The 13,568-nt window shown below is 33.0% G+C and overlaps 5 protein-coding genes across 6 annotated transcripts; 3 read left to right on the plus strand and 2 right to left on the minus strand.

Moving 5' to 3' along the window:
• Positions 1–424: 424 nt before the first annotated feature.
• On the plus strand, positions 425–1,720 carry LOC107365616 (uncharacterized). Its single transcript, XM_089267467.1, has 3 exons — positions 425–897; positions 1,212–1,314; positions 1,410–1,720. The coding sequence occupies exons 1-3, from the start codon at positions 886–888 to the stop codon at positions 1,475–1,477; spliced, it is 183 nt and encodes a 60-aa protein (XP_089123593.1). The 5' UTR covers positions 425–885; the 3' UTR covers positions 1,478–1,720.
• A 387-nt stretch (positions 1,721–2,107) lies between these two features.
• Positions 2,108–4,808, minus strand: Rab11 (RAS oncogene family member Rab11). Its single transcript, XM_015933149.2, has 3 exons — positions 4,652–4,808; positions 3,268–3,657; positions 2,108–3,022 (listed from the first exon to the last, which is right to left on the minus strand). The coding sequence occupies exons 1-3, from the start codon at positions 4,689–4,691 to the stop codon at positions 2,802–2,804; spliced, it is 651 nt and encodes a 216-aa protein (XP_015788635.1). The 5' UTR covers positions 4,692–4,808; the 3' UTR covers positions 2,108–2,801.
• Positions 4,809–6,194: 1,386 nt separating this feature from the next.
• LOC107365614 (uncharacterized) lies at positions 6,195–7,571 on the minus strand. Its single transcript, XM_015933148.2, has 3 exons — positions 7,122–7,571; positions 6,866–7,045; positions 6,195–6,706 (listed from the first exon to the last, which is right to left on the minus strand). Exons 1-3 carry the CDS (start codon positions 7,161–7,163, stop codon positions 6,392–6,394), a joined length of 537 nt encoding a protein of 178 aa, XP_015788634.1. The 5' UTR covers positions 7,164–7,571; the 3' UTR covers positions 6,195–6,391.
• Positions 7,572–7,630: 59 nt separating this feature from the next.
• LOC107365613 (upstream stimulatory factor) lies at positions 7,631–10,452 on the plus strand. Of its 2 annotated transcripts, none has more exons than XM_015933146.2 (6): positions 7,631–7,923; positions 8,343–8,544; positions 8,622–8,798; positions 8,950–9,387; positions 9,461–9,579; positions 9,705–10,452. In XM_015933146.2, the coding sequence occupies exons 2-6, from the start codon at positions 8,503–8,505 to the stop codon at positions 9,808–9,810; spliced, it is 882 nt and encodes a 293-aa protein (XP_015788632.1). In that variant the 5' UTR covers positions 7,631–7,923; positions 8,343–8,502; the 3' UTR covers positions 9,811–10,452. The 2 variants fall into 2 exon arrangements, with proteins under 2 accessions (XP_015788632.1, XP_015788633.1); XM_015933147.2 differs by having other exon boundaries at positions 9,479–9,579.
• Positions 10,453–11,648: 1,196 nt separating this feature from the next.
• On the plus strand, positions 11,649–13,454 carry LOC107365685 (uncharacterized). Its single transcript, XM_015933241.3, has 2 exons — positions 11,649–11,872; positions 12,090–13,454. Exons 1-2 carry the CDS (start codon positions 11,672–11,674, stop codon positions 13,077–13,079), a joined length of 1,191 nt encoding a protein of 396 aa, XP_015788727.2. The 5' UTR covers positions 11,649–11,671; the 3' UTR covers positions 13,080–13,454.
• The last annotated feature ends 114 nt before the right edge of the window (positions 13,455–13,568 follow it).

Consider the following 13,568-nt stretch of genomic DNA (forward strand, 5'->3'; position numbering starts at 1 on the left):
TATGTCAATGTTGGCAAATCACCAGGAATCAACAAGAAATCTTACAAACGCCCCTTTGAGAGTCGATTAGCGAAAACAGAGAAAATCTTGAAATATTCCAAATGGATTACAAAGCAAATCCAATTTGGTCATTGATTCAATTTCTGCAATAAGTTGAGGATTTTCATTAAAGTATAAATTTCAAATCTTTGTAAGTTAAAGCTCCACTTGGATAGTTAGCTAATTGTTGGTTAGAGAAAACACTTTTCCTTTCTTCCGGGATCACATTTTGCTTAACCCATGTTAGGTTTAAGTGAGCCTGAGAGCTGAGCAAATTGAAACCGAATCGAGTTATAAAAGGTAAAATTGGTCCAACGATAACAATACTTTCCTAACCGTTAAACAATTATTACTATATTATTATAAACCATTTTGGTCATTACAGCTTTGATTAACCTGTAAAATCAGCAACCCATGATATAACTGACAGGAGCAGGGTTACTTTGGTCTTGACTTGGTTAAACGCTTAATTGTTGTCACTAATTATTGGTCATTCTTTTCTTCTCCTCACTTCTCTACTGGTGAGGCCAATCGAAATTTGTTCAAATCATTTTACAGTCAGTCCAGGTTAAGAATAAAAGTAACCAAAATAACTGGAAGAATGAAACCCAAAAAAATAATGGCCAAAATGAGTGAGAGCGTTTCCAACCGAGTGCTGACCCATCCTTCCTCAATGTAATTGTCCAATTAAAATTATACCAAGATTTTTATATATAAACAGATAAGACAACAGGTGAGACGATTTTTCCACTTCGAGATTTCAACTCGCCAGCTTGAGTTGTTCATAAGCAACATTTTAAGTGCGAATAACCTTTTAAAACAGTTTTTTCCTGAATCCATTTCACGATGCGTTTCTTGGTAAGTATTCTTGAGGCAATATTTTTAAATCCATAGGTTCTGTGTCATTGGACGAACTAAAGCGCTACTCATTTCCATCCAAGTGTAATTTAATTGATCAATAGTGATTGTGTCGAAAAATAATCCTTCAAGTTATCCGTTTCCTTATTCATCAAATTTTCTTGCACTTCCATGGATTAAATGTTTGTGAATGTTGATAAAATAATGATTTCTTGTTTCATTTTTTGGTTTCTTTTTGTTTTACTGCTTCCATTGGATCCAATTCAAAACAATTTGGAAACCATTTCAATTGGATATCATTTATCGACGATAAGTTGAGGTTACTAGCAATTTTTGCTGTCATCTCGTCTATTGCAGCAACATCGGGTTGGGGTTGGTATCCTTGGCTTTATCCTGGACATTATCCATATTATTTTGGTAAATAAAATTTCTAGCTGTTAAATTTCTTGAGTCATGGTTCCAATAATTGGTGTTGATTAAACATTTTCTTGCTCTTTTGTGCACCATGTTAGGTTATCCTCATTATTATGGTGGCAGCTATGGAACAGGTTACGGCATTTGGGGTGGATATGTTGGTTGATGGTGATCAAATCGATGACAATCTAATGGATCGTGATTAATTTTTTGGAAAAAATAATAACAAACAGTAACAATAGTATATGATGGGAGTCAAGAACTTATTCACTGTTAACTAATCACAACTCATTATCTCATCATCTCTTTATGTTCGTTTCTTATGATGATTTGTTTTCACCATCTCTTGTGATTTTTGTTCGTCTGTTTTCCATCATATGCAATAAATTACTCATTTAATCGCTATTAATTCTTTGTTACTTTGCCTTTCCTTGCTTTACCATTATCTGTTCATTGTAATCAATATAAACACCATGAGTCAATAAGCTCAATTGTGCTTTTATCGCCAACTTTCCTTCAATTGGATGAGCTTGTATGTGAAAGACTGTAAAAGATAGATGTGAGGGAGGAGGAGAAAACAGAAGAAAGAGGTTAATCTAGTTAAATAACAATCCAATGAAAACCAGATTAAATATGTTGACATATTTTTTGACAAGAGAAGTGTTGTTAGTCTTTTGAAAATATCAACATTAACCAGCTTGTATTGGGTTGCAATAAGTCGATGATGACTTCAGGTTGACTCCGATTATTTCCGAAAATGAGTTCCGATTAGTAGAAATGAGTGAACAACAATTGATTCCAGAGTTTTAAAGATGATTTAGTTGCATCATAAAAAGATAATCAGTATTTAGTTGACAGATGGTTAAGAAACTACAAAGTTGAAATTATTATGACAACCATAATTGACTGACAGGTTGACCCGAAGTTAAATGGCTAATTAAAACAGAAAGAAAACGAAGGAAGGAAATAGTCAAAAAGTATAAACCATACATTTACTCCCGAAAAAAATTCATCGAAGATAAATTAGAGTTTTGACGATGATTAAAAATTGTGAACACCGGAGTTTGAGTCTTTTCACTATTTTTTGTTTCATTAAAAAATCGATTTGATTGAGGCGTTTTATTAAACTACTTTCGCCTGAAATCATAAGCATTCGCTTTTGGTTTGTTGTTTGTTACTTATATCATATAATACGAATAATCATTCAATGAACACCAAAGCTCTTCACTTTCTGTTTTTCATTCAACTTTTTTTTCTGTTATACTTTTCTGATTTTAGCTTATTATTTTAACAAAACATCTCTTTGTTGATGATTAATTTCCAACTCATACTTTTCATTTTTTTTGAAATGTCTTTCTTACATAAATACGAATTCTCTCTCCCGCTCATACACTCACACATACAAACACAAAGACAAATATTTAATCTTTCGCTCGTTACCTTTCTCTCCCTCTAATACACATCTTGAATTAGGCAATACATTTATACACTCATGTTTGACAGCATGCTTTTTTCCTTTGGTCCGAAGGATCCGTTGGAGGAATGTTAATTGGCCTAATGTTCTCTGATGGAGAAGGATCACCGTCGCCATCATTGCGTATCTGTTTTTGGGATACTATATGATATATTTCGGTGAGAATCTGTTGAAAAGCGGCTTCCACATTAGTCGAGTCTAGGGCTGATGTTTCAATAAATGAAAGATTATTCCTCTCTGAAAATAATAGAAAATAAATAATTAGTAAAGAACATTAGATCTCAAAAAGAGTAAGTAACAGATATAAAAAAGGAGAGGCAAATATGAAAAAAATTAACTAACAGACAAAAGATACAAAAGCGTTACAAAGGGAAAGGATAAGATTGGGAGTGGGAAAAGTAAAGAGGTGTTTTTTTGTTTCAATTATGGCAACTCAAACTAGAATAGGGTAATGAAACATTACACCCATCATTTCAACTTACCGGCAAAAGCACGAGCTTCATCAGTAGGCACTGCGCGTAAATGGCGTAAATCACTTTTATTACCAACTAACATTATAACGATATTGTTATCGGCGTGATCCCTCAACTCTTTAAGCCATCTTTCAACGTTTTCATAAGTCAAATGTTTGGCAATATCATAAACCAAAAGAGCACCAACTGCACCTCTGTAATAAGCACTGGTGATGGCCCGGTATCTTTCTTGTCCAGCAGTGTCCCATATTTGGGCTTTAATGGTTTTATTGTCAACTTGGATACTTCGAGTTGCAAACTCAACGCCAATGGTTGATTTACTTTCTAAATTAAATTCATTACGAGTGAAACGGGAAAGAAGGTTACTTTTTCCAACTCCAGAGTCACCAATCAAGACAACTAATATACGTTAGTAAAAATGAAGCGAAATAATCAAAACCATTGCCATCCAATGAGCGAAATCAGCCAAGACAAAAAAAGGTATAAAATATTAGTGTTTTAATAAATTACAATCATCATGAAAAATTTGCAAACAGCCAATAAACAGAAAGGAAATGGATTTAGAGACGTAGGAGAGGATTGAAATTACTATTAAATACATAAAAGTCAAAACACATTTAAAAAATCAAGACAAATAGGTTTCGAGTGCGTGCAACTGAATGTTATTTCTCCACCTTCAGATGATCAAAATGAGATAGCTATGAGATTGGCCTTAAACAAGGTTAATTCTAAATAGTTTTGACATGAATTAGATAGTTCAGTTAATTTGGTCAAGTTATGAAAACAACTTAGTCATTGTAATCTTATAGTATGATAAAAAACAAAGACAGACGACACAAAAGCAGACAGACCCTTCAACAGATAGACACATACATAACAATAAATTAGACAAGCAAATGAGAGATGAAGGAATACAAATTGAAATTAAAGACAATTACATAGCTAACCAATGACCTTTCCTTGATAGATGGAAACTTCTCATTGAACAATGAGTTGTGAAAAGGGTGAAAAGCAACGTCAAAAGGGTTGAGGTGTAATTTTGCTGGCTTGATAGCAATAAATAAAAGGGTCTAAATCAACTAATAACGGATGTTTTCGGGTGAATCAGGAAGAAGGTAGGAGAGGGAAAGAAATTCAATCTGAGGAGGCTAAGTAATGCAAATCTAATCTCTCTATGTTGATGTACTCTATCAAGAAAAAAACCCAAAGGATGATGATGATATTATTGATGATGGAAAACCAGGAGAAAAAGAGAAGGAAAAGAAAGGAAAGAAAGAGGATGATGAAAAAGAGAGGAAAGAAGGAATAAAGAGACAGAGAAAGAGAGTGAGAGAAAACAAGAAGAAACAGAGAAATCAAATGAAAAAAGGACAGTCATTTAAGATTACTTTACCTTTAAATAGATAATCATATTCATCTTCTTTAGTAGTCATTTTAGATGATCAAATTTGTTGCTGGTCAACGGTGAGTTAATTTGTAGGAGTAGATGTTAATTACAATTGAAACAGTTAAAAAAGATTTAATCTAGCACAACCCAGCTCTTATATTTTTCGCTTTACAATTGAGGTGTTTCACTCACTCTAACAGTCATCAACTACACAAATGGTAAAGTCTAGTTACGCCATCTCGTTGGTTCTCATTTAGATTTTAAAATTTTTCGATAATCTGTTGATTACATAATTTATTTAGATTGTATTATTTCAATATCTACCACTCATTTTTTACCTAGTTTTTTATCAGCATATCTTGTCACTCCTTCACTCTCTTAAAATTATTCAGATAGGTATTGTGTTTAGACACGCCAGATTTTACACTTTGATAATCTTTCATTTGTATCCATAACTTCAATTTTATTGATTTTAATCGATGGTTCATTTTAGTCCCATTGGACTGAAATGCTTCCCGTATTTATTCAGTCCCTTTTAACTGCACCAGTCTGTTACCATGAAAATTTACTTGTCTTGATGCGAGTTGTGAATGTAATTATAATTTCTTTAACTGAGCTGAACCTCGTTCTCATTTGAATTTAGATACAAAAAGAATGAAATTATTATACTTTGCATGTGTAACATTTGAAATCTTATCAAAGAGATGCACACATAACAATCGAGTCATCAGTTAATCAGGGCTTTCTATATAACTTACTCTGCTGGAATTGTAGGCGATTTTAAAACACACCATTGATTGTTAGTAAACATGAACATCAGCTTGCGATCTGACTTATATGCATTTAACGGAATCAATTAAAAAAATTTCTTTCTAAATCTTATTCATGTATTTCATCCTCAAAAGCACGATTGGAGGTCATAGATATTATTTTTCAGTTGTTTTCAGTCAAAGGCATTCATAAAAATGGATGATGAATTGTCGGACTATCGATAGATTATCAGCAAACTTAGTTTCTTGGTCACAAAATTGATTCTCAAATCAACCAAGATTCTTAGTAATTAATCGTACAAATCATTAGAGAATGCAATAGAATGTTCTTTGAGCAATCATGGAATTATTCAGGTTAGATTAGGGTATTTTTGCTCAGACTATTTCAGTAGTTTGTCCACTAAAAGCTAAGCTGAGTGTCTTCTTCAGTGAATACTCAGTTTCATTTAATTCAAATTAATAACTCAAAAGTCAGCAACCACCATCAACTTAAATTACTTCTAGTCGAGATCCTTGCTATATATAATTTGAGATTAAGAATAACAGGACAAGTTTTACCACAAATCAGGAATATACTTCAAGTACACATTAGTCAACATTAAGATAAAATCAACATCATAAATAACTGATTGAGGGGATTCTGCTGAAAACAACAAAATTTATAAAAGGAAAATTCTAACTGTTTGTAAGATAGTAAACAGAGGTGCGCTAATTAAATTTTAAAGTTTATAATAGGAAGATAGTTGGACTAAGTGAAATAAAAATTAATTATGAATAAATTCATTAAAATAATGTTTTTACTTGACTTGTTTGCAAATTTAAAGTTATTTATGTTAGTTCATATGATCGAGTTTAAGAGCTAAGATTTATTGATTTTAGAGTCAGCATTTGCTTTTCCTTTTTGTCTTGAAGCTCAAGTATTTGACAACGTTAAGTTTTGAATAGTGTCTATGAACCATGTTGATTCGGCAATAACTCAGTCGCTTAACAGAAAAGCTAATACGAGAGCAAGTAAAACTGCCCCAATACCGACAATGAAGGCATTACGAAGAAAGTTGGACCTTTGCTCAATTCTCTTGGGTCTTGGTGAGAACGGAGAAGGTGCTGTTGCAGGGAATGATCTCTTTATGGAAGTGAATGGACTTGGATCGAAAGGTTGTTTAGTTACAATAGGTGAATTCCGAGAGATTCTTGGTGGAGTAGGAGGCGAGAGAGATGGCAATGATTCTTGGGTAATTTCTTTAGATTTGATTTCTTCATGATCACTATCTGATGGTACCTCGGTATTACTCTGTAAAATAAAAGAGACAAATTTGAATAAAATGCCAATGCGAATATACAAGGCGGATAGTACATAATCAAAGTACAGGTTTGACCAGTTCATTACATCATTTTATGATCATTCCTTATACGAGTACATCAATTATGACTACATAGATAGACTACATACCTCATTATTATCCTTATCAAACACAATCGGATGGCCAATTAAAGCTCTTTTGACAGCTAATTTGTACAAATCTCTAGTAGAATCTGTGATAGGACCTATGTCTCTTTTTAAAACCATTTGACAAGCTTTTCTCAAGTCTCCATCATCCATGGCATCTAGTGAATCTGGCGTCAAGTCAGCCTGAGAAAAAGAATATAGAAATAAAATATGATGAGTTTCATACAAAAAACAATTAAACAAGAAGAAAATAACTTACCATTTGTGAGCCCTCACCAAGAATTTGGTCACCAGCTTCCATAATTGATTTCGAATTAAATACACAAAGCTGATAATTAACGTTTACAGTTGAACAGTAAGAACACTTTCGAAGCGTAACTAGCCAAACTCGACGATATAAAAACCAACTTAACTCAATATGACAAATGAGACACTCATTAATCGAAGATGAGAAACAAAGTATTCCAAAAAAAACAAGGAGAAAGAGAAAGGAGAAAGAGAGGGAAATATGGATGAACCAAGGAATAACAAAGGGAAAAGTGTGTTTGACAAATGAGTAAATTAAATGAAACCAGTTAAATTATTAGCAACCAGGACCAATTATTGATCTATTGGTGTAAAATAATTTAAAAAAGTTGACTGATGAAAAGAATTAAAACAATTTATTGAGACATTTATCCAATTTGTTTACACCAGACCGTCAAGTATAGTAAGACACAACGAGGGATAGTTGCAAAATCTCCATCTCCAACATTCACCAGCTTAATCGTTTTCAAACAGCTTTAAGTGTATAATGTTTCTCTTGTTGAGTCAAGTATTCTCCTTTTATCTTTGTGCTCGTTGTTTCTCTGCTTTCAAATAGTCAATTTAAATTTAATAAATAACTTATTATTTCAGAATTTACTATTAGCGATAACTATTGTATTTAAAATTATTATAAGTGAAGTCTGCGTCTGAGAAAGTGAAGAAAAATAAGTCATCTGACTTATTTGGAACCATCACATGACCTCTGAATATCTCACATGACCTCGTAATTGAACCCGGGAAATGGAGCAAGTCTTGTAAGTTGTTTAATCAATTTTATCTTTTCTGTTCAATTATTAATCTCACCAACCTTTGGTGTAAAAATAATTTAGCTTATTAATTTTCTTCAAGTGCTTCAATGAATGTTATTTCAGTGGTTTAAACCATTTAGCTATAAGACTTGAGGGACAGTTCCAACATTTCCATCTATAAACATCAACTGGATGAATCATATTCAACTTATAAATATGTGCCTTAAAGATGGTTGTATTATAACAAAATTAGATGAATGCCATTTCAGGGTGATTCCATTTCATGAATTAGATGATCTGGTTACTCTAGAACGTGTTGGAAAATTGATATTTGACCCTGATTGACTAAAATTTATCAGGTTGAAACTGATTGACTTATTTTTTCTTTGCTTTTCCTTTCTCTTGATGCTTTTTGTCTCTCTTAGTTTACTTTGTTGATATTTTTTTCTTCATAAACAATGAGAGATGATTCTGTCGTCTTAATTTAAGAGAGTTAATAAACCTACGAGTTTACCCGATCACATCTGGAAAGTGTTTTGCTTATAATTTGCTGCAAAGATAGTTGTTGTAAATTTAAAATCAGTTATGGAGACTGGTGACCAAGTTCCTGAGGATCCTCAATTTATGGTAAGTGTTTTTTATATCTTTTATATCTTGTTTATGTTGGAACTCATTATATTTTATTTCTATATTCTTTTTCTCAGGCTGACTTGACGCCAGATTCACTAGATGCCATGGATGATGGGGACTTGAGAAAAGCCTGTCAAATGGTTTTAAAAAGAGACATAGGTCCTATCACAGATTCTACTAGAGATTTGTACAAATTAGCTGTCAAAAGAGCTTTAATTGGCCATCCGATTGTATTTGATTCTAATAATGAGGTGCGTATATTCTGTAGATATAGTTCCAGATGGTATGAATACCAGTTGATCATAAATTGACTCTAATAACTGGTCAAACCTGTAGTGGTTCCGTTTTCTCTATTTAACGCATTTTCTTATTCCTTATTTCATTTTACTTTTTGCATTTCAGAATAACCCAGAAATCACATCGGAAAATGACCATGATCTGCTGCTTATTTCACCAGTGACTTACAGGGTTGTTCAAGTAGTTGATAATACTGCAGAAAATACTGCTGGCCATCATATGGTTTCTCCGATAAGCAGCAACTCAGGTGTCGCACAGACTATTATTGCTCAAAATCAATTGGTTTCTAATACATCCACCGGCTCTGCTAGTGATGGCCCTTTTTATGTTATGATGACTCCAAGTCAGGAAATTGTTACCCATACTAGTTTAAGGAAAAGGACATCATCCACAAGTGAAGGAAGCCGCAATCCTCGAGATGAGAAGAGACGAGCGACCCACAATGAAGTTGAAAGAAGGCGTCGTGACAAAATTAATAATTGGATAACAAAATTAGCAGGAATCGTGCCAGATTGTGCGCAAGATCGAACTAAGCAAGGACAGGTAAGTGGCTTTTGTTTCCAGCCAATTTCTTGGTCACATCAAATTTTAATTTTCGATCATTTCACTAATTTAGATTCGCTGCTCTTTACAGTCTAAAGGAGGTATTCTTGCCAAAGCATGCGAATATATTAACCAATTGGTTAAAGAAAATTCAAAACTGTCAGAAATTATTAAGGAAAATGAAATTTTAAGGTAGGTATAGAATGTCAAGACAATCTCGTTCTTGTCCACTTACGATTTTGCCTGTTTCATGATGAAACATTTTTCCTCATGCGTGTTACAACTACTAATATCACTATTATTTTTTCACCTCATAGCAATGAACTTGATAGCTTACGCCTTCAACTATTGGACGTTAAAAAAGAAAATCGCCAATTAAAAACAACACTCCAGAGGCATGGATTACAGGCAGAAGAGTCTTGAATTGGCATGTTTACAAACCGATTTAACCAGATTCTAATATTTTTCATCGCAATATTATCAAAGTGTAAATGCAAATTTCCCACGAACTTATTTTGGTAACACCAACTTTTGAGAGTTACATCCAACAAAGAATCAATTGTTTTCGCTCTATCTCTATATTTCCACTACTCGTACAAAGACAGTGTGTCGGATGTTAAAACTAAACCAAATCAAACAAACTAATGACTACATCAAACAAAATAAATCCTGAGTTATTATCGAACATGGTTAGTGAAACCAAAAGTAATTAATAATTTTCTTCGAAAAACACAGTAACCTATCAGCAATTGAGACTACCTTGAAGCATCTATTTGATACTTGTATTCGCAATTTTTTAAACTAATGTTAGTTAACTGTTCTACTATTATATTATAGCCTTTGTAACAAATTTACGACTCCACAGACATACTGATTAATTTGATCGATTTTGTTTGTCAACGAATAAGTCGCCCTTTTTTATGGACCAACTAAGGTTTTAGCCTCATTTATCGATAGGTTATTGTACAAAACTTGAGCAGTTAGATGAAATCTAAATTGTAACATTATATCATTATCGCAAGCAAACGATGCAAGAATGAATTAAAAAATGATTTCAAATCAAAATATGTATTTAATGTGTAAATCTTAGTTATTGTCTAACCTCAGAATGTACATCATGACATTACATCGCCGATCATAAACAAATGTTCATTAAAACATTTAAGCCCTAAAATCCATGAAGGCTTAAAGAGTAGCGGTAAAATTTGTGAACAAGGTAGACCAAAATATAATTAATCTTCCAAACTGCATGTTACAGTTACAAGAAAAAATGCCAATGTACTCGCTACAATTAAAGAATAGAACTATTTTACGATCTTTTTAAATCAATGTTGAAAATTATTATTGAATATGTGAAAGTATAATTAGTAGAAAAGGTACTTCTAGCAAATTATTCTGCCTACTTCCCAGACGGAAGGAAATGTATTCACCATTTGCTCATCCAAATCATCTGATTTTTACTTCCACGCAAAAAATTATTCACAAAGACTAAGTATTTACGCGTCTGAAAATTTAATGAGGTATTTACATTTTCCCTATCCGACTAAAACTGCAAACAAATTTCGTCTTTAAAAAAGATAATGGTTAGGAAAAAACAGAAACATGGTTCAATATAAGCTTAGTTCATTCGCATACCCAGTATTTAGCTGAAAATAACAAGCGTAAATACTGAAATGTATTGAATTGAAATATGAAATGAACTCCCAAAGGCAGGTATTTAGAGTGGGACGAACTTCATAATGGTTAAAAAATATCTATTTGGTTCGAGAATGGCAATAAATGAGTGAATGCAAAGAATAAGTTTTGAACTGAAGATACAAAAATAGAAGAAGAAATGTTAAACAAGCTTTTGTTATTTCTTTCCCTTCTCCTTAACTGATTGAGATAAGAAAGAAGACAAAAAGTGAGACTCGAAATATTTTCTTCTTCACTTACAAGGGAAGTTTCACTGACCAAGTCCACTTTGATGTCCATCAAATAAGCGTTTTTAATGACATCTTTAATGTTTTTTTCTGTTTACCATGTTCAATCTTTCCAGTTAACCAGTTAATGTGGAAATAATTTTAATTTGTTTTCCTTGTTTTTTAATTGAAAAAAAGAAACTTGTATTTCTCGTGTTTGATTGTAACTTGATTTCAACTTTACTGTCATCATTTGCGGTTTGGATTACATTATTTTTTCAACTCCCAATTACTTTTTACTTTGAACTATTGATTCAACGAAACAGTAAATTGCTCATATCATCAGCTTTCCCTCGCAGTTTTTTTTCAATTCATCATATAAAATGGCAGACAATTTGTCTCACGTTTTACCAGTTTTAATTTTAATCAGTGTTTTCTATTTACCATCTTCTGGCCAGTATAACCCAGGAGCGGTTTCCATCAACAATGATTGTAACAGTTGTCAATACAGTTTACAATATTTGAGTTTTCGAGAGAGAAGATATTGCTGTCGGTATGGATTCCTTCAATGTTGTCCACTTTCAGTAAGTTAATCAATCATTGTCCACTATTAACCATAGGTCCTGACGGTTTTGCATAGCAGTATCAGTTATTACCAGTTTATATGAATATGCATTTGTTATTGAGTCTAGAAAATCAAGTTGAAATACTTGAAGTAGTGAAAAAGTTGAACTCAAACTAAATATTGAAATTTTTTCGTTTTTCATTGTTGATTAATCAATTCTCTTCATCTATTTTTAGCAATTAAATCGACCAGATTACCCAGAAGAAAGACCAGAATATCCAATAGTAGATATACCCTCAAGTGGACCTGGACCTGATCCTTATCGTAACCAATATCCCAAGGAACCTGGCTTCACCCAGCCAGATAATATCTACAGAAAGCCTGGAACTGGAGGTTACATGCCTAGTGGTCAAAGTGGTCAAGGCTTGTTGAGACCAGATCCAGAAGAGGAGATAAGACCTGATCCAGAGGAAGAGATAAAGCCGGGCTCTATGGAAGGCTCAAGACCAAACAATTATGGGTCACAACCAGAATCAACTGGTTATCAGCAACCTGGCCGGTATCCAGGACCATCATCCAGCCAATTCCCTCCACCTTCAAGACATAATCCTAGTCTAATCAATCCTGACAACCAAGAAGTTCATCGGCCGTACCAGCAACCTTCTTACAACCATTACCGACCCAATTATCATCAGCCATCACCCATCAATCAAAGACCAGCTAACTCAAATAGATTTGGATCTTGGTCATCCAACCCATTGATCCAAGGAATTGTAGCTCCTATTCTGTCCAGTCTATTTCAGCAAAATCCATCAAATCAAAATAATCCCGACCCAAGTTCGCTTGCTTACGATGACAATAGTGATGGGAAAAAAGTGAGTGAAACGCTTAAGCATGGAAATGAAAAAACGACATCCACAGAGCCTACATCATCAGCTTATCAAGGTGAAGGACAAGGAGGACACCGAAATAGTGATGCAGATCGTATTAATAAAGATAATTATGGCAATAAGAGAAATATTATTCACTTTCAAGGTGAACGGCTAAATATTAGTGAAATTAGTGAATTAAATGCCAATAATAGTGAAAACAATGGTGTTACATTTAGACATGATGATCGATTAAAAACTCAACCTACTCGCAGCCTTGAACAATCAAATCAAAATGAAACTACACAAGCAACAAAATTACAAATTTCACCAACTGTTACACCAACGCTATCGTAATTTTTCTCAAAATCTCCGCAATTTATTTTCCTTTGCATTTTCTCACCTCGTCCCTGTCTTCATCAAAACTATCAACACATTTTCATTATTTAAACCATTATAAAACCATCAACTTTTAACACATTTTTTGGTTAAGAATCTCAGCTCAACAATTTGTGATGAACCAACTTACATTCACTTTGATTTCACTTTTAATGAATTCTGTCTCAACCTGAAAACCAACACTCAATCTGACTGGAATACAAAAAACTTTTTTACCTTTTTATTTATTAATTTTGTTTGTTCAACATAAGGATCAAAGTAATAACTATAATCTTTGGGTGTGCAAATTACATACTTAATCAAAAATAAATATTTTGGACTAAAACCTTAAAAGTTTTGGCTTGGCCAACCAAAAGTGCTCATTAAAAAGGTTAAATTACCGTGTTGAACAAATTTCATTGAAGGCCTTTGAAATTTCATGAATTTCTCTTGAATTTATCACGGTTA

The sequence above is a fragment of the Tetranychus urticae genome, chromosome 1 (assembly GCF_039701765.1).
Source record: "Tetranychus urticae isolate SD_2017Ah chromosome 1, NJAU_TeUrti_SD_1.0, whole genome shotgun sequence".
Lineage (NCBI taxonomy): Eukaryota > Metazoa > Arthropoda > Arachnida > Trombidiformes > Tetranychidae > Tetranychus > Tetranychus urticae.

Bases quoted from the DNA above. Each gene is read 5' to 3' on its own strand.
- Rab11 (XM_015933149.2), bottom strand. From the start codon at position 4,691: ATGACTACTAAAGAAGATGAATATGATTATCTATTTAAAG. The intron at 3,658-4,651 runs GTAAAGTAATCT...AACGTATATTAG, and splicing joins ATATGATTATCTATTTAAAG to TTGTCTTGATTGGTGACTCT. The intron at 3,023-3,267 runs GTAAGTTGAAAT...TATTATTTTCAG, and splicing joins TGAAGCTCGTGCTTTTGCCG to AGAGGAATAATCTTTCATTT.
- LOC107365616 (XM_089267467.1), top strand. The intron at 1,315-1,409 runs GTAAATAAAATT...GCACCATGTTAG, and splicing joins ACATTATCCATATTATTTTG to GTTATCCTCATTATTATGGT.
- LOC107365614 (XM_015933148.2), bottom strand. From the start codon at position 7,163: ATGGAAGCTGGTGACCAAATTCTTGGTGAGGGCTCACAAATG. The intron at 7,046-7,121 runs GTAAGTTATTTT...TCTTTTTCTCAG, and splicing joins TTGGTGAGGGCTCACAAATG to GCTGACTTGACGCCAGATTC. The intron at 6,707-6,865 runs GTATGTAGTCTA...TTTATTTTACAG, and splicing joins TTGATAAGGATAATAATGAG to AGTAATACCGAGGTACCATC.
- LOC107365613 (XM_015933146.2), top strand. From the start codon at position 8,503: ATGGAGACTGGTGACCAAGTTCCTGAGGATCCTCAATTTATG. The intron at 8,545-8,621 runs GTAAGTGTTTTT...TCTTTTTCTCAG, and splicing joins CTGAGGATCCTCAATTTATG to GCTGACTTGACGCCAGATTC. The intron at 9,388-9,460 runs GTAAGTGGCTTT...TCACTAATTTAG, and splicing joins ATCGAACTAAGCAAGGACAG to ATTCGCTGCTCTTTACAGTC.
- LOC107365685 (XM_015933241.3), top strand. From the start codon at position 11,672: ATGGCAGACAATTTGTCTCACGTTTTACCAGTTTTAATTTTAATCAGT. The intron at 11,873-12,089 runs GTAAGTTAATCA...ATCTATTTTTAG, and splicing joins TTCAATGTTGTCCACTTTCA to CAATTAAATCGACCAGATTA.